This window comes from Corylus avellana, chromosome ca3 (genome assembly GCF_901000735.1).
Source record: "Corylus avellana chromosome ca3, CavTom2PMs-1.0".
Taxonomy (NCBI): domain Eukaryota; kingdom Viridiplantae; phylum Streptophyta; class Magnoliopsida; order Fagales; family Betulaceae; genus Corylus; species Corylus avellana.
The window spans coordinates 32,877,982-32,898,242 of NC_081543.1; the positions used below are offsets into that span (position 1 = coordinate 32,877,982).

At 35.4% G+C, this 20,261-nt stretch overlaps 3 protein-coding genes across 5 annotated transcripts; all 3 read right to left on the reverse strand.

Moving 5' to 3' along the window:
* Positions 1-2,887: 2,887 nt before the first annotated feature.
* On the reverse strand, positions 2,888-4,152 carry LOC132175575 (pathogen-related protein). Its single transcript, XM_059587553.1, has 4 exons — positions 3,888-4,152; positions 3,662-3,794; positions 3,281-3,579; positions 2,888-3,197 (listed from the first exon to the last, which is right to left on the reverse strand). Exons 1-4 carry the CDS (start codon positions 4,038-4,040, stop codon positions 3,039-3,041), a joined length of 744 nt encoding a protein of 247 aa, XP_059443536.1. The 5' UTR covers positions 4,041-4,152; the 3' UTR covers positions 2,888-3,038.
* Positions 4,153-8,946: 4,794 nt separating this feature from the next.
* On the reverse strand, positions 8,947-10,590 carry LOC132176298 (pathogen-related protein-like). The gene is made up of 4 exons (XM_059588465.1): positions 10,429-10,590; positions 10,217-10,349; positions 9,308-9,606; positions 8,947-9,159 (listed from the first exon to the last, which is right to left on the reverse strand). Exons 1-4 carry the CDS (start codon positions 10,579-10,581, stop codon positions 8,974-8,976), a joined length of 771 nt encoding a protein of 256 aa, XP_059444448.1. The 5' UTR covers positions 10,582-10,590; the 3' UTR covers positions 8,947-8,973.
* A 2,713-nt stretch (positions 10,591-13,303) lies between these two features.
* LOC132175552 (uncharacterized) lies at positions 13,304-20,000 on the reverse strand. 3 transcript variants are annotated; one of them, XM_059587525.1, is made up of 10 exons: positions 19,759-20,000; positions 19,372-19,419; positions 18,868-18,951; positions 17,373-17,489; positions 15,787-15,980; positions 15,601-15,706; positions 15,339-15,486; positions 15,060-15,199; positions 13,874-14,040; positions 13,304-13,787 (listed from the first exon to the last, which is right to left on the reverse strand). In XM_059587525.1, exons 3-10 carry the CDS (start codon positions 18,929-18,931, stop codon positions 13,494-13,496), a joined length of 1,230 nt encoding a protein of 409 aa, XP_059443508.1. In that variant the 5' UTR covers positions 18,932-18,951; positions 19,372-19,419; positions 19,759-20,000; the 3' UTR covers positions 13,304-13,493. The 3 variants fall into 3 exon arrangements, with proteins under 3 accessions (XP_059443508.1, XP_059443507.1, XP_059443509.1); XM_059587524.1 differs by having other exon boundaries at positions 19,363-19,419; XM_059587526.1 differs by lacking the exon at positions 19,372-19,419.
* Positions 20,001-20,261: the final 261 nt, after the last annotated feature.

A 20,261-nucleotide genomic window follows, 5' to 3' on the forward strand; every position in this document is an offset into this window, starting at 1 on the left:
TTTGGTAAGGTTAAGTTACTAAAATGCCTTTTTGTGAAAAAAAAAAAAAAAAAAGGATAAATGCAAAATTGGTCCTTGTGGTTGACCTAATTTACAAATTACTCCATGTGGTTTAAAAATAATTTATAAGTTCCTAGGGTAGGTCAAAATAACATTTTACTCTCTAAATTCATTTTTCATTAAATAACTTAACGGAAATTATTACATTTATCATATCACACCCAATAAAAATAAAACATGTGTTCTTTTTTATTTATATTTTTTTAAAAAAAAAAAAAGACAAATAAGCTATTTCCCGTCATTTTGAGGTTCCAACACACTTCTCGTCAAATTAAATAAACATAATCCCTCTATATCCCCTTGCTGTCGTCGTCTTTATTTTTCCCAATGATTATTGTTGTTGTATTCATGTTGTTGTCTTTATCTTTTCCACCGATTCTTGTGTCCATCTCTAGGTGAGTTGTTGGGTTTCGTAGTACGACTAAAATCTAGGTGAAAGTAAAAAAGCTCCAAAGCAAGGTGGTTTATCATCATAACGTTTTTGGCAATTTCAGTCGTACTATGAAACCTAACAGCTCACCTGGAGATGGACGTAAGAATTGGTGGGAAGATAAAGACGAAGATGAATATGATAGCAAGAATCGCTGGGGAAGATGAAGACGATGGCAAGAATCGTTAGGGAAGATAAAGACGACGGTGGCATAAGAGATATAGAGGGATTAGGTTTATTTAATTTGATGTGGAGTGTGTCTTAGAGCCTCAAAATGACGTGGAAAAGCTTATTTGTTATTTTTTAAAAGCATAAATAAAAAAATATATATGTCTTATTTTTATTGGGTGTGATGTGACAATATAACAGTTTCGGTTAAGTCATTTAATGGAAAGTGAGTTCAGGAAGTAAAATGTTATTTTAGCCTACCCTAAGGACCTATAAATTATTTTTTAAACCATATGGAGTGATTTATAAATTAGGCCAACCACAAGGATCAATTTTGCATTTATCCCCAAAAAAAATTTAAAACAAACAATCAAAAATGTGCCATTTTGCTTGAAATTAGGGTTTCCTTACCCTTACCAAAACGGCGCTGTTTTGGTAAGGGTAAGAATTAAAACAAAATTCTCCCAACCCCACAAATACGTCCAGACCTCCTTCTCCCTCACGACACCTTCCAATTTTTTTAGGGTTCTCTTACCCAACCCAGATGATGAAGGTCTTCCTATAGCATTCCATCCCCATGCACTTGCCATCTCCATTTCCATGCGGTAAAGAAGAGCTGCCAAGTAGCCAAAAACAAAGGATCCTATTGGGATATTTGCAACCACAACATTGTGATTTATGGAGAAATTTTTTGACGCAAACAACTCGGTGGTTGTGGAAACGGCTATGGAAGTAATTGCCCCGCTACACACTCCTATGACGGCAGTATTGATGTTGAGGGAAAAGTTGGTTTTGTTGACAAGCTTGTCACCTGCTGTTGGAGCCATTAATGCCACAATTGAAGCTGGTCTTGAAATCACGTGCTTGGTTCTGTACAATTCAAACCAAACTCTTCTGGGCGTATGCGTGGGTTGGGGGAATTTTGTTTTAGGGAGAGCTGCGGTAGTTTAAAAGGACCGCTGAGATCTTCCAAAGGGTAACTTTAACCCTTTAACCCAAAACTGCGGTGCCCGTTCAGTACTCCCATCCAAACGTTATCTCTCTTCTCCAAAGGAAGAAAACCCAAAAATTTTCCAACATTGCAGACTTCCTAATTAGAGCTCATTCGGAGCAGCCTAATTTTGACCAAAAATGCATCACACACAGATATCTGCTACTGCTAGGCAGCTGCAAATTCAAACTAATGGGTCATACTCACACATGGAGTTGATTGAAAATTTGAATTTTGAAAATGAAAAGAGAGTAGGAAGGAAAGAGTAGGACATGGGGTGTTTGTTTGAAGTCATAAATGAAATGAGGACGAAGGCTCTGTCTGGCGCTGCAAACAAAACCAAATTTCCAATGCACCATCATCATTCATAATGGCAAGACATGCCAAAATCAACCAAAACAGTGTGGCCCATCTCCCATTGCGCTCTTCACTGCGCACCTTATTGGCTTATTGCACGACTGGTCAACATTGCAGACTTCTGGGCAGAGGCGAGGACTCCATTTTTGGGTAGAGTCGTTGCACTGCAGTTTTGGGTTTAAATTTCCTTTAGAAGATCTCAGCGGTCTTTTTAAACTACCGCAGATTGCGATAGTTTAAAAGGACCGTATGTAAGCCTCTCCCTTTGTTTTAATTCTTACCCTTAACAAGACGGCCTGTTTTGGGAAGGGTAAGAAAACCCTAATTTCAAGCAAAATGGTGCCGTTTTGATTGCTTGTTTAAATTTTTATTTATTTATTTATTTTCACAAAAGAGCATTTTAGTAACTTAACTTTACAAAATACGACGTAGTTTTAAAATTTTTCATCCTATTTGACGGTAATGACTAACGGAGTGACCAAAATGTAACTGTTTGATAATTTGAGGGCTACTTTATTACTTTTTGAATATTATGAGGCTAAAATGAAAGCAGCTAATAGTTTGGAGAGCTTTTTTATTTTTTTCCACATATATATATATATAGATCAAAGATAAGGCAGCATGTATTCTGACCGAAATCTTGGGTTTTTTTAATCAATTGAGGCCCGTAATATTTCATTGTTGAAGAAAGCTTCTTTGCAGCTAGCCTTTGGCATATGATTTGACTAATTGACTGCATAGTTTGTTTCCATTAATCAATTTAATCTGACAGTAACTCTGGTTCTTACAGAATATTATTTAGCCTCTGTTTGGATCATGGAAAGCATGAACGCAAGTTTTTAACCCCTTTCGTTTTTCCCCTTTGGTAAATAGAAGAATAATGATATTATCACTACATTCATATAGATATGGAGAGTTGCATATAAGGGTACAAAAGATAAGCTTGCCGAGTACAAAACCCTGAAAAGAAGAGAATTGTGGAGATTATGGAGTATTTAGTTGGGTAAAAGGAATAATATCCTTTTAAACTATTTATTTGAAGAGTGGGCAGCCATGAGTAGCGCCTGAACTTTTATTAGCTTCGTGGTCGATGTGCGACTCAGAGATGGGTGGTCCCTTTAGAAGGCCTCCAAATAGCTCCGCCGGATCGTAGTAGACCTCCACCTCTTCTACCCTTAGAGATTCGTCAACCTACCAAGGGATGCATATAGTCAAGATCGCATGATTTTTGTTTGAGACTTGCATGAATTTCAATATATATATATATATATTACCTTGAGAGTAGCCAATCCATAAAATTGAACAATCTCTCCGGTGGGAGCATGTCCTTTAAAGGGTCCCTCAGAGAAACCCCAGTGCCTGAACTTGAAAACAATTTCAGGAGGTCCAGTGTAAACAGCAAGCACTTCCCATGCAAACCCACGAGGAAAAACCGATCGGAAAGCTTCATGAGACGATTCAAAGCTCTCTTCTTCTGCTTTGTAGTACTGGAACTCCTTTGGCAGAGAGTTCTTCAATAGGGCATTGTAGCTCCCAAGCTTAAGAGTTTCTTCCCCTGTTAATCCCTCTCTTCCTGTCGCACAATTCAAATTAATGAAATATTGGAGGGAGGCTAATTTTGATTTAAAAACTGATGGGTATTGTTTATTAATTACCATTAACGAAGAGCTTGAACTTGTCAGGGTTTATGGTCTTAAAGTCCTTCAAGCGGGTCTTGTGTGAGAGCTCCATCTCCCATGACTTCACAGCATTTTGTACTATTTCTTCCAGTGACCCTTTTGGCCATTCCTGCAAATAAATTGCATGCGAGCAACAATCAATATTAGAGGGAAATCAGAAAGGAGAAGGAATATTGAAGGCCATCCATCCATCCACGTATACCTTAGTCCTGCCTTCTTCAAATAGCTTGTTGACGTCATCATATGCAGGAGGTCCTCCATGCCTCCACTCAGTGCTCTTCTCTCCTTCATCATATAAGAAAGACCTGTACTTATCTCCCACTATTTTAGCTGCTGCAGCTTCTTCGGTGGCCATCTCAATTAAGTAAGTAATTAGATTTCTCTTAATTTGTAACCAGAGAGGATCATGTTGAAGAGGTTTTATAGAAGAAAGGTGGCTTGTTAGTTATCAATCCTTGTCCCTACCTTGAATTAATAATCACTACGTACCAACGTCGTACAAATTGATTTTTAGGAATTTTTTTATAAATTAGTCTCTATAAATGATATGTGTTCTTAATATGTTTTTTTAATAACATGTATTTTTCACTTTTTTTTAAAAAAATAAGTTAAAAGACACGTCATTTTTAGAGACTAATTTGTAAGAGTTTCCTACCTTCTCGGGACACTATTGTGATCTTGACCCTTCAATAATTGAAAGTTCCAAGTCAAACGTTACAAAACTAAAACAGCAAACATAATGTACGGACTTCAATCCTTCAATTATGTTGGCCTTCATTAACAGATAGATGGGAGAGAAAGAAAAACTATTGTGCTCTTGACCCTTCACTAATTGAAAGTTCCAAGTCGAACGTTACAAAATTTGTAATTGGGGGGCGGGGGGAGAAAGAAAATATGTTAGTGCTCACCACACTGATGGGGATGTTGCAAGACTAGACTAAGGTGGGGGACATGGACAAGAAATCTTGAAATCTTATACCATTTATTAATTAGTGAGATGTTGCGTAAGAAACGTAAGATGCGTGGCAGAGGAGAGTTGAAATCCTGCAATATACTAACGAAACAAAAGTCATGAACAGAAACATCAATAATTATTATTATTATTATTATTATTATTATTATTATTTTATTCAAAGAGGGAGTAGGGAAAAATCAATTACAATTTGAAATGAAGGGATCCAGCTTTTTCTCTACCGCATAGATGCTGTTAACCAAAATAACACCGTTTACTTCCAAAATAAAGGTCAAACGACCGGACGATCACGGCCTTGTGCCCAGTGAATCGCCCCTGCAGGAGGACCACTACCTTGTTCGCCTATCTCCTTCCTTCTTTCCAGCCGCTTCGTCCGAGGAGGCTGCTCTTGCCTCTCTGGCTATGCCACTCACGTCCATTGACGTTAGCAGTTTGGTTTATTAAAGCCAAAATGGTATATAGACCTAAATTTACCAAAGTCAAAACAGTGTTGTTTAGTTTTCACTACCTAAGTCATATACGAAATGAAGGGTAAAGTTCATATACTCTCCTCAAACTACCACTCAATTGATAATGTTCCCATCAAACTTTTAATTGTGACAATGTCCCTTTCAAACTATCAAAACATTATCAATGTCCCCTTAAGGCTAGCAAAAAGATAAAAATGATCATATATATTTCTCAATAAGACAAAAATACTCCTACAATTTTATTTTTAAAAAAAAAGCGAAAATTTTTTAAACAGAAAAATTTTTGTTTATTTATTTATTTTTTTAATTTGTTTTAGAAAACGACAATTGCTAATTTTTTAAAAACGGAAATTTTTATTTAAAAAAGTTATAAAACACAACAAAAAATTTCAATTTTTATAACCAAAAAAAAAAAAAAAAACGAATTTTTAAAATTTTTTTTCTTATAAAAAGGATTTTTTTAATTTTTAATTTTTAGTTTTAGGTTTTTTTTTTTTTTTACTAAGGGTAGTTTCGTCATTGGGGAACATTAATAATTTTTTTATAGTTTTAAGGGACATTGTCACAATTGAAAGTTTTTGGAGGACATTGTCAATTGAGTAGTAGTTTGAGGGAGGCATGTGAACTTTCCCCTTTATTTTATGATAAGGATTTATAGTTTGATATATTTAGCATGCATATGATGTCACATTATTTAAACATTTTAAAAGACGTGCCAACATTAATGTCATGTATACGGTTATGAATGCATTTGAATTTGGATACAAATTTCCTCCAAACTAGTTTGGAGAAAATTTCATTCAACCTACTTTAATAGTAATAAGTGTCATTCAACATTTTTTGGTTTTTAAAAAATTAATATTTGGGTTCCTAAATTAGTGGAATGAGAATAAATGATTGTTAAAATATTAAAAAGAAAACATGTGGTAGATGACACTTGACACTTACTAGACTAGGTTGAAGAAAATTTTCTCCAAACCAATTTGGAGAAAATTTCAATCCTTTGAATTTTCAACGTGAATGCACGTAGCTGTGCATAAGTGATGAGCATTAAATTTTATGGAGAATGATCCTCCTTTCTACAAGGGTAGGATGGTCCAAAAATAAAATAAAATAGCCATTCTATCCTTATAAAATAAGAAACCAGTTCCTTTCTATTTTCTTTAAAATAGAGAGGATCTGGGTGCACATATAGTTACGTATATTAAATTTAATTTTGAGTAAAGAGTTTGATAAATGACTTTTTTATGTGAATTTTGTTAAAGTTCATGTGAGTCTGTTCATTGCTAATTTGTGCATATCTCCTTCTTTCTTTCTTAAAGACCCTTATGTACTCATGTAAATTTATTCATAGACCATGGAAAAGCCAAATTCAATAATTGACTTTTTCAAAAGAAAAATTAATGCACTTTGTGCATTATAGTTAAAAAATCAACAGAGTTTAAAAGTCAGAAATATATTTAATTTTATTTTTCTTACATATTAATTTAACCCTTAATCTTAATATATTTCTCATTCATACCTTCTTGACTCATCTATTTTAATATATTTCCCATTCATATTTATAAGTTATAACCCTCAATAAGAATTTCTCATTCCGTCATTCATGACATTCTGAAAGGTGCGTCCTAGATTTAACTAAATACATTTTCAATTCTCAGCTATATATATATATATATATATATATATATAATTTAGTTCCGTTGAATGGGAAAGCTCCTCATAATTTTTTTTTTTTTTTTTTTTTTGACATGTTCACACAAGGGAAAGGGAATGAGAGATTCAAACTAGTGACCTCCGCTTCATAAGGTGTGATCCACAGCCAACTGAACTAGTCTCGGGGATATATAAGCTCCTCATAATCTAAAGCTACAACTTGATCAATTATTTGACTATTACATTTATCAACATTAATGTCTTGAAGAAGAAGTTGGCATTATTTGACTATTACATTTATCAACATTAATGTCTTGAAGAAGAAGTTGGCACGTTGCGATCCAAAGGCAAACAATAATAATTCAATTCAATATATATATATATATTGAATTATTATTGTTTAAGTGTTACGTATCCCAAATTTTCTTCTCAAAAGCTAGTTCTCAAATGATGTGTTACTATCTCATAAGATTTATTATTTTGGAAGTGTGTCACCAACTTATGGGATTGTGACACATCATTTAGGAACCAACTTTTGGGAATAAATTTTGGAATATGTAGCATTTCTCATATGACAAAGTTTTCCTCCAAACTGTGTTGGACGAATTTCCTTCAACCTAGTTTATAAAAGTGACATGTGTCCATTTTTTTAATAACATGTAAGATGTACATGAGTTTTTAATAAAAATTATTTCAACTTTATCCCTACTATTAAAAAAACATGTGCATCTCACATGTTCATGGACACATGTCACTTTTATAAACTAGGTTGAAGGAAATTCGTTCAACCCAGTTTGGAGAAAAATTTTGTCCAAATGTTTATTGATACTTGGAACTATTTTGAATGAGTTTGCAGATATTTTCTTCCGATCGGTTTGGAGAAAATTTCTGCCTATATATATATATATATAAGAAATGACAAAGTTTTCCTTCAAACTGGATTGGAGGAATTTCGTTCAACCTAAACTATAAAAGTGGCATATATCCCATGAACATGTGAGATGCACATGTTTTTTTAATAGCAAGGATAAAGTTGAAATAAATTTTATTAAAAACTTATGTGCATCTCACATGTTCATGGGACACGTGCCACTTTTATATATTAGTAAATCAATGTTTGATTCTTAAGGAGGTTTTGGCAAATTTAAACTTTAAAATAGTGTGAAGAGAATCTTGACCATATTTTGTGTTAAATATGTTGGAAAGATATATGGAAGAAGAGAGAGAGAGAGAGAAGTGAGAGTGAGAGAGAGAGAGAGAGAGAGAGAGCGGAAGCATATAATGGACTACATTATAGTAAGACTGATTATATGAAGTATTACAGCGACCTCTATTTATAGAGAGACTATGAGTCATGAGTAAGTAAACCTAGTAGACTAAGAAAACCTTAAAATATATAAGGAAAGAAATAAATAGAGGATAATATTCTTAGCATCCCCTCAAACTTAAAGTGTAAGCTTGAGCTAGGAAAAAGAAAGGGAAATATTGCCGAAAAAGTCGCTGAAGTGGTGGCCGGTGGTGCCAGTAGGTGGCAGCTGGGCTGTATAACTCGGGCTGTTGAAATGGACTTGTTTGGACTTGGCTATTGTGGGCTGAAGTTGAGTCTTGAATCGAATGGGCTGGGTATCGACTGACCCGAATGGCCTGCATGGTTGATTTGGATTGCACCCAATTTTTTTTTTTTTTTTTAACTGCATTGATTTGACCCGGTTGGCTTGGTCGGCTGAACTGGGAGTAGGAACCGGGGTCTAACCCACAATGCCGGGTTGACTGGCAAGGCTTAATGGGCCTAAGCCATATGGACCAGTTCGAATACCTATTGGGTCGGTTGGTTATGAAACCCAATGAAGCCGAAACGGCTTGGGACCCACTGGGTCCGGTTTTCAAATCGAATCTCCCAATCCGCGGGAGCACGGGCAAGCACGTGAATGAGAGGCGTCGAAACAAGCACTGGCGCATGGGGTAAAATAAAACATGCACGCCGCGTGCAAAAAAAAAAAAAAAAATTTAATAAAATAAAATTTTGCACTGTCGTGCGTGGGCGTGCCACGCACTACGCGTGCTCCTAGCGCATGTGAGCGCGTGGAGAACTATAGGCACTGTTTGGTTTGAATATCAAAATAACCTTTTCATGAATGGAAGATTGAACAAGAAATTCTGCTTCTTATTAACTTTTTGTTTGGTTTGCTTCACTCGTTTGAATTTGTTCCCACTATTTGTCTGGAGAATGGGCAGCCATGAGTAGCGCCTGAGTTTTTATTAGCTTCGTGGTCGATGTGGGACTCAGAGATGGGTGGTCCCTTTAGAAGGCCTCCAAATAGCTCAGCCGGATCGTAGTAGAGCTCCACCTCTTCTGCCCTCAGAGATTCGTCAACCTACCAAGGGATGCATATAGTCAAGAGCGCATGATTTTTGTTCAAGACTTGCAAGCAACCAAGTTAATAATATAAATTAATTCATTATAACAACTTTTTGTAAACTCTTAAAACATAAGATTTCAAAAAGTGAATATATTATAATTACCTTGAGAGTAGCCAATCCAGAAAATTGAACCATCTCTCCAGTGGGAGCATGTCCTTTAAAGGGTCCCTCAGAGAAACCCCAGTGCCTGAACTTGAAAACAATTTCAGGAGGTCCAGTGTAAACAGCAAGCACTTCCCATGCAAACCCACGAGGAAAAGTTGATCGAAAAGCTTTATGAGATGATTCAAATGTCTCTTCTTCTGGTTTGTAGTACTGGAACTCCTTTGGCAGAGAGTTCTTCAATAAGGCATTGTAGGTCCCAAGCCTAAGAATTTCTTCCCCGGTTAATCCCTCTCTTCCTGTCCCACAATTCATGTATTAGTTTTAATGTCACGGCCGGTGGCATGCACACATGTACATGCAAAAAAGAAAGAGTTTGACGCTTTTAATTAAATAAATTAGGTTAAAGTTGATATATATAGTTTTTTATCCAAATTTTGACATAATCGAAACCCGACAGACGAACACAAATAACCACCCCTAAATCAAGGAACATCAATTATATTACATATGAAAGATATGGCATATATATATATAACTCATGCAGATACTTTTGTCATAAAATGACATGGTTGAACTTGCACAAGAAGTTTGCATCCTTCCATCACATGTATAGAGTCGTTTCCTCATCTATGGAAGATTTATACACCTTTAAAACACTACAAAAAATAGGCTCATTAGCACGACAAAATGTCGCCGCTAAAAGCGCTATAGTCGCCGCTATTGATAAATAGTGGCGACGAGTCAATGCTAAAGTGGTGGACGTTAAAAGTCTGACACTAGTGATCATTAGAGGTGCCTTTTGTTTGTCACAAACAAAGGGTCGCCTTGATGAAATAGATAAAGGATTAGAAGAACTCGATCGAGGAGGTTAATTTTGATTTAAAAGTACTGATGGATGTTTATTACCATTAATGAAGAGCTTGAACTTGTCAGGGTTAATGGTCTTGCAATCCTTCAAGCGGGTCTTGTGTGAGAACTCCATGTCCCATGACTTCAAAGCATTTTGTACTGTTTCTTCCAGTGACCCTTTTGGCCATTCCTGCAAATTGCGAGCAACAATCAATAGAGGGAGATGAGAAAGGACGAGGATTGAAGGCCATCCATCCATCCACGTGTACCTTAGTCCTGCCTTCTTCAAATAGCTTGTCGACCTCATCAAATGCAGGAGGGCCTCCATGTCTCCACTCAGTACTCTTCTCTCCTTCACCATATAAGAAAGACCTATACTTATTTCCCATTATTTTAGCTGCTGCGGCTTCTTCGGCAGCCATGTCAAGTAATCAGATTTCTCTTTGTAATAACAAAGGAAATTGAAGAGGTTTTATAGAAGAAGGTGGCTTGTTAATATTAATCAATTCTCAAAGTCCCTTCTTTGAATAGTCACTACATACATAGCAAAGCCATCATACATAGTAACCTACACAAATTTTTTTCAAACTGACTTCTAGGAAATTTCTTATAAATCAGTTTCTAAAAGTGAACGTAAGTATAAAACCTATATTTTTTTAATAGCATGTGCTTCTCAGATGTCTTAAATCTTTCTCGATTAATAGCATAAATGAAAAATGTCACTTTTAGATGTAGGAAGCTCTTACAAGTTTACAACCCAACCTCTAAAAGCGACATGTATTCTTTAAGCTATTAAAAAGACATGTGTTTATCATATATTAGCATCTCCAGCAATACTAGTTAAAATAACTAGTGAAAAAGTGTAAATTTTTATTTTAGCTACTACTTTTTCTATATACAGTCTAATAAACTTTCCATTATACTTTCTTTTCTATTTAAATATTTTTTTTCAAAGGGAGAGAAGAAGGAGAAAGATGAGAGAGGAGGAAGAAAAAAAGAATTAAAAAATCTTGAATGAATTTGGAAAAAGGATTATAGGAGAGGATTTTTCCATTCTTGATCCGAAAGAAAGAGAGAATAGAGAATCCTAATTAAAGAAAAACAACAAAAAATCCAAAAAGGAGTGGGCTACCCAATAATAGACTCAAATCGAATATAACAGTGCAAAAATACAAACGGTAGAAAATGAGACAAAAAAGTGACTCGATTTTCTTAATATGGCCGTATAAAGCGTTACAGAAGTAAAAAGAGTACAGATTAAAACAAACTCATCTAAACTCCCCACTTGAAAACAACAACCACAGAAAGCTGAAGTGGTAGAAGCATTGTTACTGGTTAAATCAGGTACTGTGGAAGGGAGAAACACCAACTCAAATCCAGATACAAAAGTCTACGCTAAAATACCAAACCACTTCAATTATATATTGTGCTCTTGAAGCTTCAGTAATTCAAACTTCCAAGTCAAAAGTTAAAAGCTAAAACAGTAAACGCTAAACATTATCTGCAGACTTGAATCCTTCAATTATCTTGGCCCTTCATTAACAGAATAACAGATGGGGGAGAAAGAAAATGTTGGTGCTCACCACACAACACTAGACTAAGGTGGGGACCATGGACAAGAAAAATAAGATGCGTACGTGGCAGAGGAGAGGAGAAATCCTGCAATATACTTCCAAAAGAAAGTTCAACATTGACGACAACAAATTATATTATATTATTAAATACATAGAGAGAGTGGGGGTTGGTAGCGCCATCGCCCTATCAAAGTTGAAAGTAAAGATAATCTATTTTATGGCCAATATTTAGAGTTTATATATTTAACGTGCGTATGATTTCACACTATTTAAATATTTTAAAAGACGTACTAATAATATTAGAATTTAACTTTAGTATGAATGTTCTACAAAAGGCTTCTTTTATAGCTCCCAATTAATAATTGTCACATCAGCTAAATCACAACAATTGTACAGAATTAACATAGAACCACATTCACTTGATGATGAAAAGAGAAAGAAGAAAAGAGGGTCTTGTAGAAACAGCCATGGCCGTGGGTCGTGGGTCTGTCCGTGACCCACGACTAGCCAGGCCAGCCACCCACGGCGTGACTCACCTCTCTTCGGCTCCGATTTTCGGCTTTTAGGGTGATAAAATCCCTAAGAATTAACTTTTCACCTCTAGGTTTTAGTTTTAAACCAAAAAATGAGTTTTGAAGCATTATAAACAAATTTTGAGGCATTAAAAACGAATTTTGGAGCATTAGAAACGGATTTTGAGGCGAGTCACAACGGGTTTGAATCGGGTCACATTGGATTTGAGGCTCAAACCCATGGGTCTCTGGATTCACCGGTGATTTTTTTTTTTTTTTTCTCTTTTTCGTTTTGATTCGGTGTAGATGATCTCAATTTTATTTTTTGCATTTTTGTTAAATGGATAATGTAACAATTATTGATTGGGAGCTATAAAATGGGCCTTTTGTAAAGCATTCAGACCATAGGGGCTCTCTTAATATTATATATATTGTTAGATGCATAAACTTTAAATCATGATTATAATATAAATATTATCAAATTCAAATAAAATAGATGCCATCACCTCCCAACCACCCCCGGCCCCTCCCTCTTTTGACACATCCATTAAACATATGAAATTACATTGTATTTATTAGTAGTTTGACCCTCGATCTCCATTAAAAGCTTGGCTCCTATAATCCTATCCATTAAAAGCTTAGCCCCTAAAAGACTTGACCAATTGGCCCTATAAGGCACCGACGAAACTCTTAATTTTGAAACCTTTTATTTGCAAGTTGCAACTCAGAAGCGACAAGACCTCTTATTTCCAAAAAAAAAAAAATCGTTCGGTGCATGTAGTTACCACTTAGGTTGATAATTCTCTTACCAAAACTTTAATTATTACATCTATCAATTATTTGACTATTCCTAGTCAAGATTGTACTAATTCAAGCACAAGGGTTTGATTCTTAGGAGAATGGTTTGGCAAATTTAAACTTTACAATCTTCTGAAGAGAATCTTGACTATATTTTGAATGCCAAGAACTGGACAAAACCTAATTCGCATGCTAACCTATGAATCTCTATATCTTTGCATTAAAAATAGTCTGAAATAAGCACAAAAGAGACTACCAAGGAGATAAAATCCACCAAAATAGCTTGTTAGCACACAGTTGAACCAACTGAAGTTACATGCATGGAAAGCTAATAAAATCATCCCTTCAAATAACTAAACAGGTAAGACACTATTCATGAGTTCATCATTGTTCTGTGTTACCACAAAAATTTCCTACAAGAGCCACACGGATAGATAGCTTCATCTTCTCCTACTCTCTTTTAGGCCAAACAACATCCAGAAGATATTGATTCAAACGCTGGCCAAAGATCTTCGTGGAGAATGACTCTGTAACATGCCGCCGGGCCTCTTCACCCATTCTCTTTGCCGTCTGGGGGTCCTGAGTAAGTTTAGCCATAGCTAGAGAGAATTGCCGCGGAGTAGGATCACAAAGAAATCCTGTCTGCCCATCCTTGATTGTCTCTACAGGACCCCCACTGTTGCATGCAATAACAGGTTTATGAGCTGCCATTGCCTCCAGAGGAACAATCCCGAAGTGTTCATCCTACAAAAAATGAACATTCACATAAATTACGCTCTTTCCTTTAACATATCCAATCAATTTCATCAGAATACCAGGTGCCATCACACCTTTGGCGTATAAATTACGCAAAGGCATTGGGAGAGAAGTGCATTTCTTTCTGCTGTTGAGCATGATGTAACGAAATTAACCCGATGAGATACTCCTTCCCTTTCTGCTAAGCTTTTAAGCTCATCCAAGTATTCAACATTCTCTCTCAGCCGTTTATCATATCCACCTGCAATAATAAATATTGATGATACCCCCCACTAATGCAAAAGACAATCCAACTTCTGCCTTGCAAATTGACAACTATGGGAGCTTCACATGTCTGGAGCATATTATGAATTTCTAATGTGGAATAGATGGTTTGGAAGCTAAGGAAAACAGCCTTGTATGCTTTGCTAACCAAATCCCATGAGCTCTGTTCAACAAAACAATTAAGTTACATTAAATATTGTTTTTTAATTTTTCATTACCAGTCATTAACATCACTCCCGTAGTTCATTCTATATAAAAATTCCATAAAAATATTTGCAATGACTATTTCAAGGGATGGATGTATGCCTTCTTTTCCCATGTAAGTAGCAAATTTATTTCATCACATCCAAAAACCCCTTGCATAAAAGCCCATCCCTATATCATGTCTGGCTAAATAGGAGGATCTACAAACAAACAAAGCAACTTCTCTGGTATTGAGTATTCTAGCAAGAGATTTGCTTATTGAGTGAACTGCCCATTATGTCAAATGACCAACTCATAAGGCCAGCTAAATTGTATCTTATTATTGATGCCATAAATTGCCAATCATGCTTTAATACAAGTATGAACATTTTCGGTAAGAAATTTAAAGCATGCATCACCAGACAAATTATGAGAAGAAAAATATTGCTCCACTCATATCTTAATGATCTTAATGCATTTCAGACGGTCAAAATTTTTCGGTTGTTAAATTACAGAAAGGCAAGGCTCTCGATGACAAGTTACACAGAGAGTTCAATCGCAAAACTGAGGATTACTCCAGCTAATCATATTAAGAAAAATAGTGTTGCAAACTTAATTGCAAGACAAGGTATCACTTCTAAGTGGTCGCCACTACACAATTATTCTTTGTTGAAGACCACAATGCGTTCTGAGCAAACAGAAGGTGGAGATGAATAACCCGTACCCCAAAAGCAATTACTTACCCAAAAGTAGGTACAACATATCTCACCTGTCAATGATAGTGAGAAGTCAAAAAAATCAGTTGAGACTTGCCTGCAATGGTCAAGGAAGCGCCATCCAAGTTATCATTTTGGTAGACATCTCCTCCAAGGGTGTGAAGCATAGCAAAGGCTGAAATTGCTAAATCTATATTCTTTTTTCTTTCAAATCGGTTGATGGAGAGAAAATTCAACCTAGACAAAGAAAAATATGCAACTAAGAATCAGACTCTAAGCTTATACTGGAAAAAGAAAACATAGTTAAAGAAATGTCAACAGATATTCTACACCTAGAACTAGAAGATACCAAGAGATATACAAACATGTTGGTTACTTATTTGAATGGGGTTCATCAAACTGATTGACATTAACAGCTGGATGAAGAACAGCTGGTTGAATTCCTCGAGCATGAAGATGCTTGAATGTGTTTGCAAAAGTAGATGCGGTAAATCTGCTATTAACAAGTATCATATCTGCCATTCCTGCAGGCCCCAAAGCAAATTAATAAGAAATGGTTGAATTACATGGCATAAGCATACATTAAAGACATAAGGAGAATTTACACGAGTAGCAGAAGTCAAGATAAGGAATCAAACCAGTGGTTATTTCTTCTATGATGTCAATTGGTTTCCTATATATCCTCCTTAGAAGAGTAGTGTGTTGAGCCAGTAACAGATCTGGAAAATGACAATAGAATACAACCTGGCAAAAGGTGTAGTGCATGAACCAACTGCGATACCAGGACATCCAAATAACAATTTATACGAAAGAGGTATTGATACCTTCATTGACTTTTTAAGTTTCAGTAAGGGAATGACAACAGAGACCTGATCGGCTAGAACAACATCAAATGTTGGCCACATGAACAGCACACAAAGAGCAACAAAAATGCACCGCAGATATGCACATATAGCATGAAAACGGTAGAAAATATGTCGAGGCAGGAAGCCGCCATATACCGTAACTAGAAAGGTACCTGGGCAACCAATTGACATATGATAAGGCATATCAGAACAGCAGTATAGATTAACATGCTACATCATGGAACACTAAATTCCATATATTGGCATTGTAACTATCCAATGTTGTCATCAAGAAAGTATTGTCATTCTCATATAATTTTTCTGTTAGATATTTAAGTCAAGGCGCTTTCAAAAATTTATACACGTCTCATAAACACATGCACTCACCCATATCTACATACATATATAAATACATAGGTCGTGTTCGGCATGCCGTATGTAGAGGGGTGGATAGGATAAAATTATTTATATCCGTCGTTTGGAACAACCATTGGATTGGAGATAATAAGTCCTTTGGATTTTTCAGTTCTCCAAATGGCAAATATGATTATACTATGGGGGGAGGTGGTATTATTATATACAGCTAGGAAGGAGAACATGCAGTTTGCCTAGAAATTATGATGGGTTACCTAGAGGTCACCCCTGACAATCTCAAGATTGCTGCCGGCTGCTCAAGATCGCCACAGTAGCCAACTGGCTCAAGCTTACCACCAAGTGCCAAGTACTGACAACCAGATTCCACTACTTTTGTTTTTTGGGTCAAAAAAGAAAAAGAAAAAGAAAAGTCCCTTTTTCACGGCTGATAACTCAAGCTTATACACCAATTTTTTCTTGTGTTTTTTTTTTTTTTAATTAAATTCAATCCTCCAGGTGTGTTCCAAGCACAGGATGTATCCAATCCAATTGAGCATTTAATGCACTGTGTGCAAAACATGGAGATACATACACAAATAAAAACATTCATACATCCTTCTCCCTTTCATAAAATTTTCAATTAAAAGAAATGGTATCTATACATTGTATTATCACATATGTGCCTAAGTTCAGCTTTCAAAAGAACCTCTTCAACCTAGCTCACTGCAACTTGTAACTGAGTTGCATATACTTCTAAACGAAAAGTCTGAAACAGAACACCCAACATAAATCTGACTAAATACAATGGGTAGAAAACATTCTGGTTGTCGTTTCAATTTAAATTAATAGACAAATTAATTGGTTTGTAACAATCCTCTAACTACCATCATAAATTAAAGAGATAGCCATAAAGTTATGAAATGATTTACCAATGACATCTGAAACATTTTAGTCTTCCTATTCATATGTCTAACCAAATATTCATCCTCAACTGACACTTAGGATATCTACTTTTAACCAAACAGTACCTATGGAAATCTTATTTAAATGCACCACATGCACCAGATTTGAAACCAATAAAAGAATCGAAAACAAAGAAAGACAACAAACTCAAAAACCAAAAAGTTCTAGAAATTCCACCAGGCCCCAACCTTAGCAGAATAGCCCCTAAAATTTAAGAAATAAAAATAACTTAAGAAAAGATACCTCACCAGCAAGAGTTTCCTCAAAACATCGAGTTCTATCATGGTGTGCTGTGAAAATATGAACATTGTGCCCATGGGATGCAAGTTCGACGGCTGCATCAACAATTAATCTTTCAGCTCCACCTATGGATCATGTAAAGGTACCCACATGATATGTCAATAAAAAAAGGTGGTTGCAACTAGAACTGAAACAGACTAGAACATCTTCAAGAATGCATAGAGTAGGATTGCAACAATATTTTTTATAAGTAAAAGAACTTCATTAAAAACGCAAAGGTACACCAAATACACAAGAAGTATACAAGAAAAACACCTAACCAGAAAAGGAAAGTATAAAAAAAATGAAAAAAGTAATAAAAACTACAAAATATGAAAACACTCATAGGCAACCATCCATTGGTATAGGGTTTTGAAAGAGAAAGAATATTAAGAAAAAAAGGAAAGCTAGGAATATTTAAGTCTGAAAATTTTGAATCTTAATTATCTTTTTTCAAATTTTAGAAGACAACATTTGCTAGGGTTGATTTTGTATGAAGTATGAACAACAAATCCCAACATCACAATTGCTAATATTTCGGAAAAGATGATAAAAAAAAGTAAAATCGCATCCATTGACAATTCAAACACAAAAAACTGGTCGCTCTCATTCTATGATATCAAAAAAAGCTAAATAAAAAAATAAAAAAAAATGGCAAAGGAACGTATTGCACAAGAACAACAATCTCCAAAACCAATACCACCTCCAAACTCAACACCACCATCACCCACCAACCCCACTGACTACACGGCATGGATAATGTCTATTTTCTCCCATATCCTCCACACTGCTGATTTCATTTCACCACAAAAACATTGACCCAAAGATTTACTAATTGTCGGGTCCTGAAACCTTGATATTATATTTGATTTCATTCTATTTTCCAAAAGCCTTGCGCAAAAACTGTTTCCTTATTTCTAGAACTAAAACAAGTGTAATTGCCAAGCCCCACTACAGAGCATGTTTCCAAAATCAAAAATCACAGAAATGCTTCTTAGACTCAAACCACTACCCTCATGTTATGTTATGACCAAAAGTCTACTCGCCAAAGTCTTGGCATTTCAATTCAAATGATTTAAATGACTCAAGAAAAATGAAAATTGCCTAGATATTTAAAAATTAGAACCTGAATTTGGCTACAGACAAATAACCCAGTTCAAAAACTAGTAAGCTTTGCTGGTTTGATCGAAACTAAAGCAAACAAAGATCACATTTCCATAAGAATTTGCCAAGATATACATAGTGCCACTTAAATAAGAGTAGTATTGGCATTGCTTTTAGGATTTTGTAGAGCATTAAAAAATAATAATAATGAAGTTAAACTGAATCACCCAAACTGCTAAATGTGTTCTTCACAAATTCAGATTCTTGGACATGTAAAGAGTCAATTTATGGGTCAACCATAGAAATCACTCGGATTTTTCTCAAAAGAGAGAGAGAGAGAGAGGAGAATGGCAAAATTACCTATACCAAGATCTGGATGGATGATGGCGATGTTCAGTTTGGAGTTCCCTTCCTTTTTCTCCATATCGCTTGTGGATTGAGACCCTGCTCAGGCAAATGCAAAATAACGCTCACGAATCAAGCTTTATATGTTGGGTTATTAGAACGAGCTTGAAACCCGGCAATGCACGGGTTTGTTTTTAAAAATGATAGGAATGAAAAAATAATAATAATAATTAGTGGATGCATAAATGACAATAAGAAAAAATAAATAAATAAATAAATAAAAAGGTTTCAAGTAGTAAGCAGCATTAAAAAAAAAGGAACGTCAAAGTAAGTAGGGAAAAAATTTAGCACTGGAATTACGGCCAGTAGAACCATATACCAAAATTCTATTCAAAAAAAGAGAAATGAATTAAATTTAAAAAATTAAAGAAACTGAAAGTTGGGAATGATTATAGATTAAAAATATAAGATTTCTGAATTTCTAAATAATAATAATGAAAAGTTTCTTACTAATAGAACCTTTCCCAAAACGGCTTTTGTCGGTGTGATTTCACTTTCAATTTTTTTCTGCAACATGATCAAAGAAAAAGAAATTAATATTACCTTCATAAATCAAAGCAACGCAGAAGAAAAATAACCGCTCGAGAAATCAATTCCTATTCTCTCCTACGTATACAAGCCTCAGGATCAAACAAGAAATTAAAATGATCAACATCCAACCACCTCTTAATACTAATTTAGATATTAATTATATCAACAAAAACAGATTCGCTTTGATAGCCTAATTCATCTGCGTGCTCTGTCAACCAAACTTCATTGACAAACACCATTAATAACCCCAAGAGTTGTTCCACAATATCACGTAACTTTGACGCAATAAATATAACAGAGAGAGACAAATAAAACCTGTGCGTTTCGTCGTCAGTGAGAGAGAGGGAAGATGGATTTTGACACTGGGTTGGGGTTTTGAAACTTGGGGATTTTAACGGTGGGTGGCTCGTCGCCGGAGATGTAGGTCGCTCGTCTTCAGCGATGCTTGCGTTTGTGGTCTCCGGTGGCCGGCCGCCGGTGAAGGGAGAGGGAAGAGGAAAGAGCGATTTGTCTGAAAATGTTGGAAGAGACTGTTTTTAACCTGGGAAGAGTCACGACTAAATGAATGGGGTTCGGTGACAGAAATGCTTTTATATATATATATATATATACCCCTAACATTTTCTCTTGAAAAAATGTTTCCGAAAGTATGAATGTATTGGACCATTGGTTAAAGCACTCAAAAATCTTTTATTTTAGGAAAAATTACACTTTACGCTCTAAAGTTTTTGGCGATTTCAATTTGACCTCTAATGTTTTAATTTTTGCAATGCACCCCCAAACTTTCAAATTTTTTTCAATTCGACCAATTTTATCCC

What these genes read in the sequence shown, in the direction of transcription:
- LOC132175575 (XM_059587553.1), bottom strand. Translation starts at nt 4,040, where the DNA reads ATGGCCACCGAAGAAGCTGCAGCAGCTAAAATAGTGGGAGATAAGTAC. An exon ending in TTGAAGAAGGCAGGACTAAG is followed by an intron (nt 3,795 to 3,887) that starts GTATACGTGGAT and finishes ATTTATTTGCAG; the next exon opens with GAATGGCCAAAAGGGTCACT. An exon ending in ATGGATTGGCTACTCTCAAG is followed by an intron (nt 3,198 to 3,280) that starts GTAATATATATA and finishes ATCCCTTGGTAG; the next exon opens with GTTGACGAATCTCTAAGGGT.
- LOC132176298 (XM_059588465.1), bottom strand. Translation starts at nt 10,581, where the DNA reads ATGGCTGCCGAAGAAGCCGCAGCAGCTAAAATAATGGGAAATAAGTAT. An exon ending in TTGAAGAAGGCAGGACTAAG is followed by an intron (nt 10,350 to 10,428) that starts GTACACGTGGAT and finishes CGCAATTTGCAG; the next exon opens with GAATGGCCAAAAGGGTCACT. An exon ending in CTGGATTGGCTACTCTCAAG is followed by an intron (nt 9,160 to 9,307) that starts GTAATTATAATA and finishes ATCCCTTGGTAG; the next exon opens with GTTGACGAATCTCTGAGGGC.
- LOC132175552 (XM_059587526.1), bottom strand. Translation starts at nt 18,931, where the DNA reads ATGGAGAAAAAGGAAGGGAACTCCAAACTGAACATCGCCATCATCCAT. An exon ending in GATGAACCCCATTCAAATAA is followed by an intron (nt 15,200 to 15,338) that starts GTAACCAACATG and finishes TTCTTTGTCTAG; the next exon opens with GTTGAATTTTCTCTCCATCA. An exon ending in CGCTTCCTTGACCATTGCAG is followed by an intron (nt 14,041 to 15,059) that starts GCAAGTCTCAAC and finishes TTATTATTGCAG; the next exon opens with GTGGATATGATAAACGGCTG.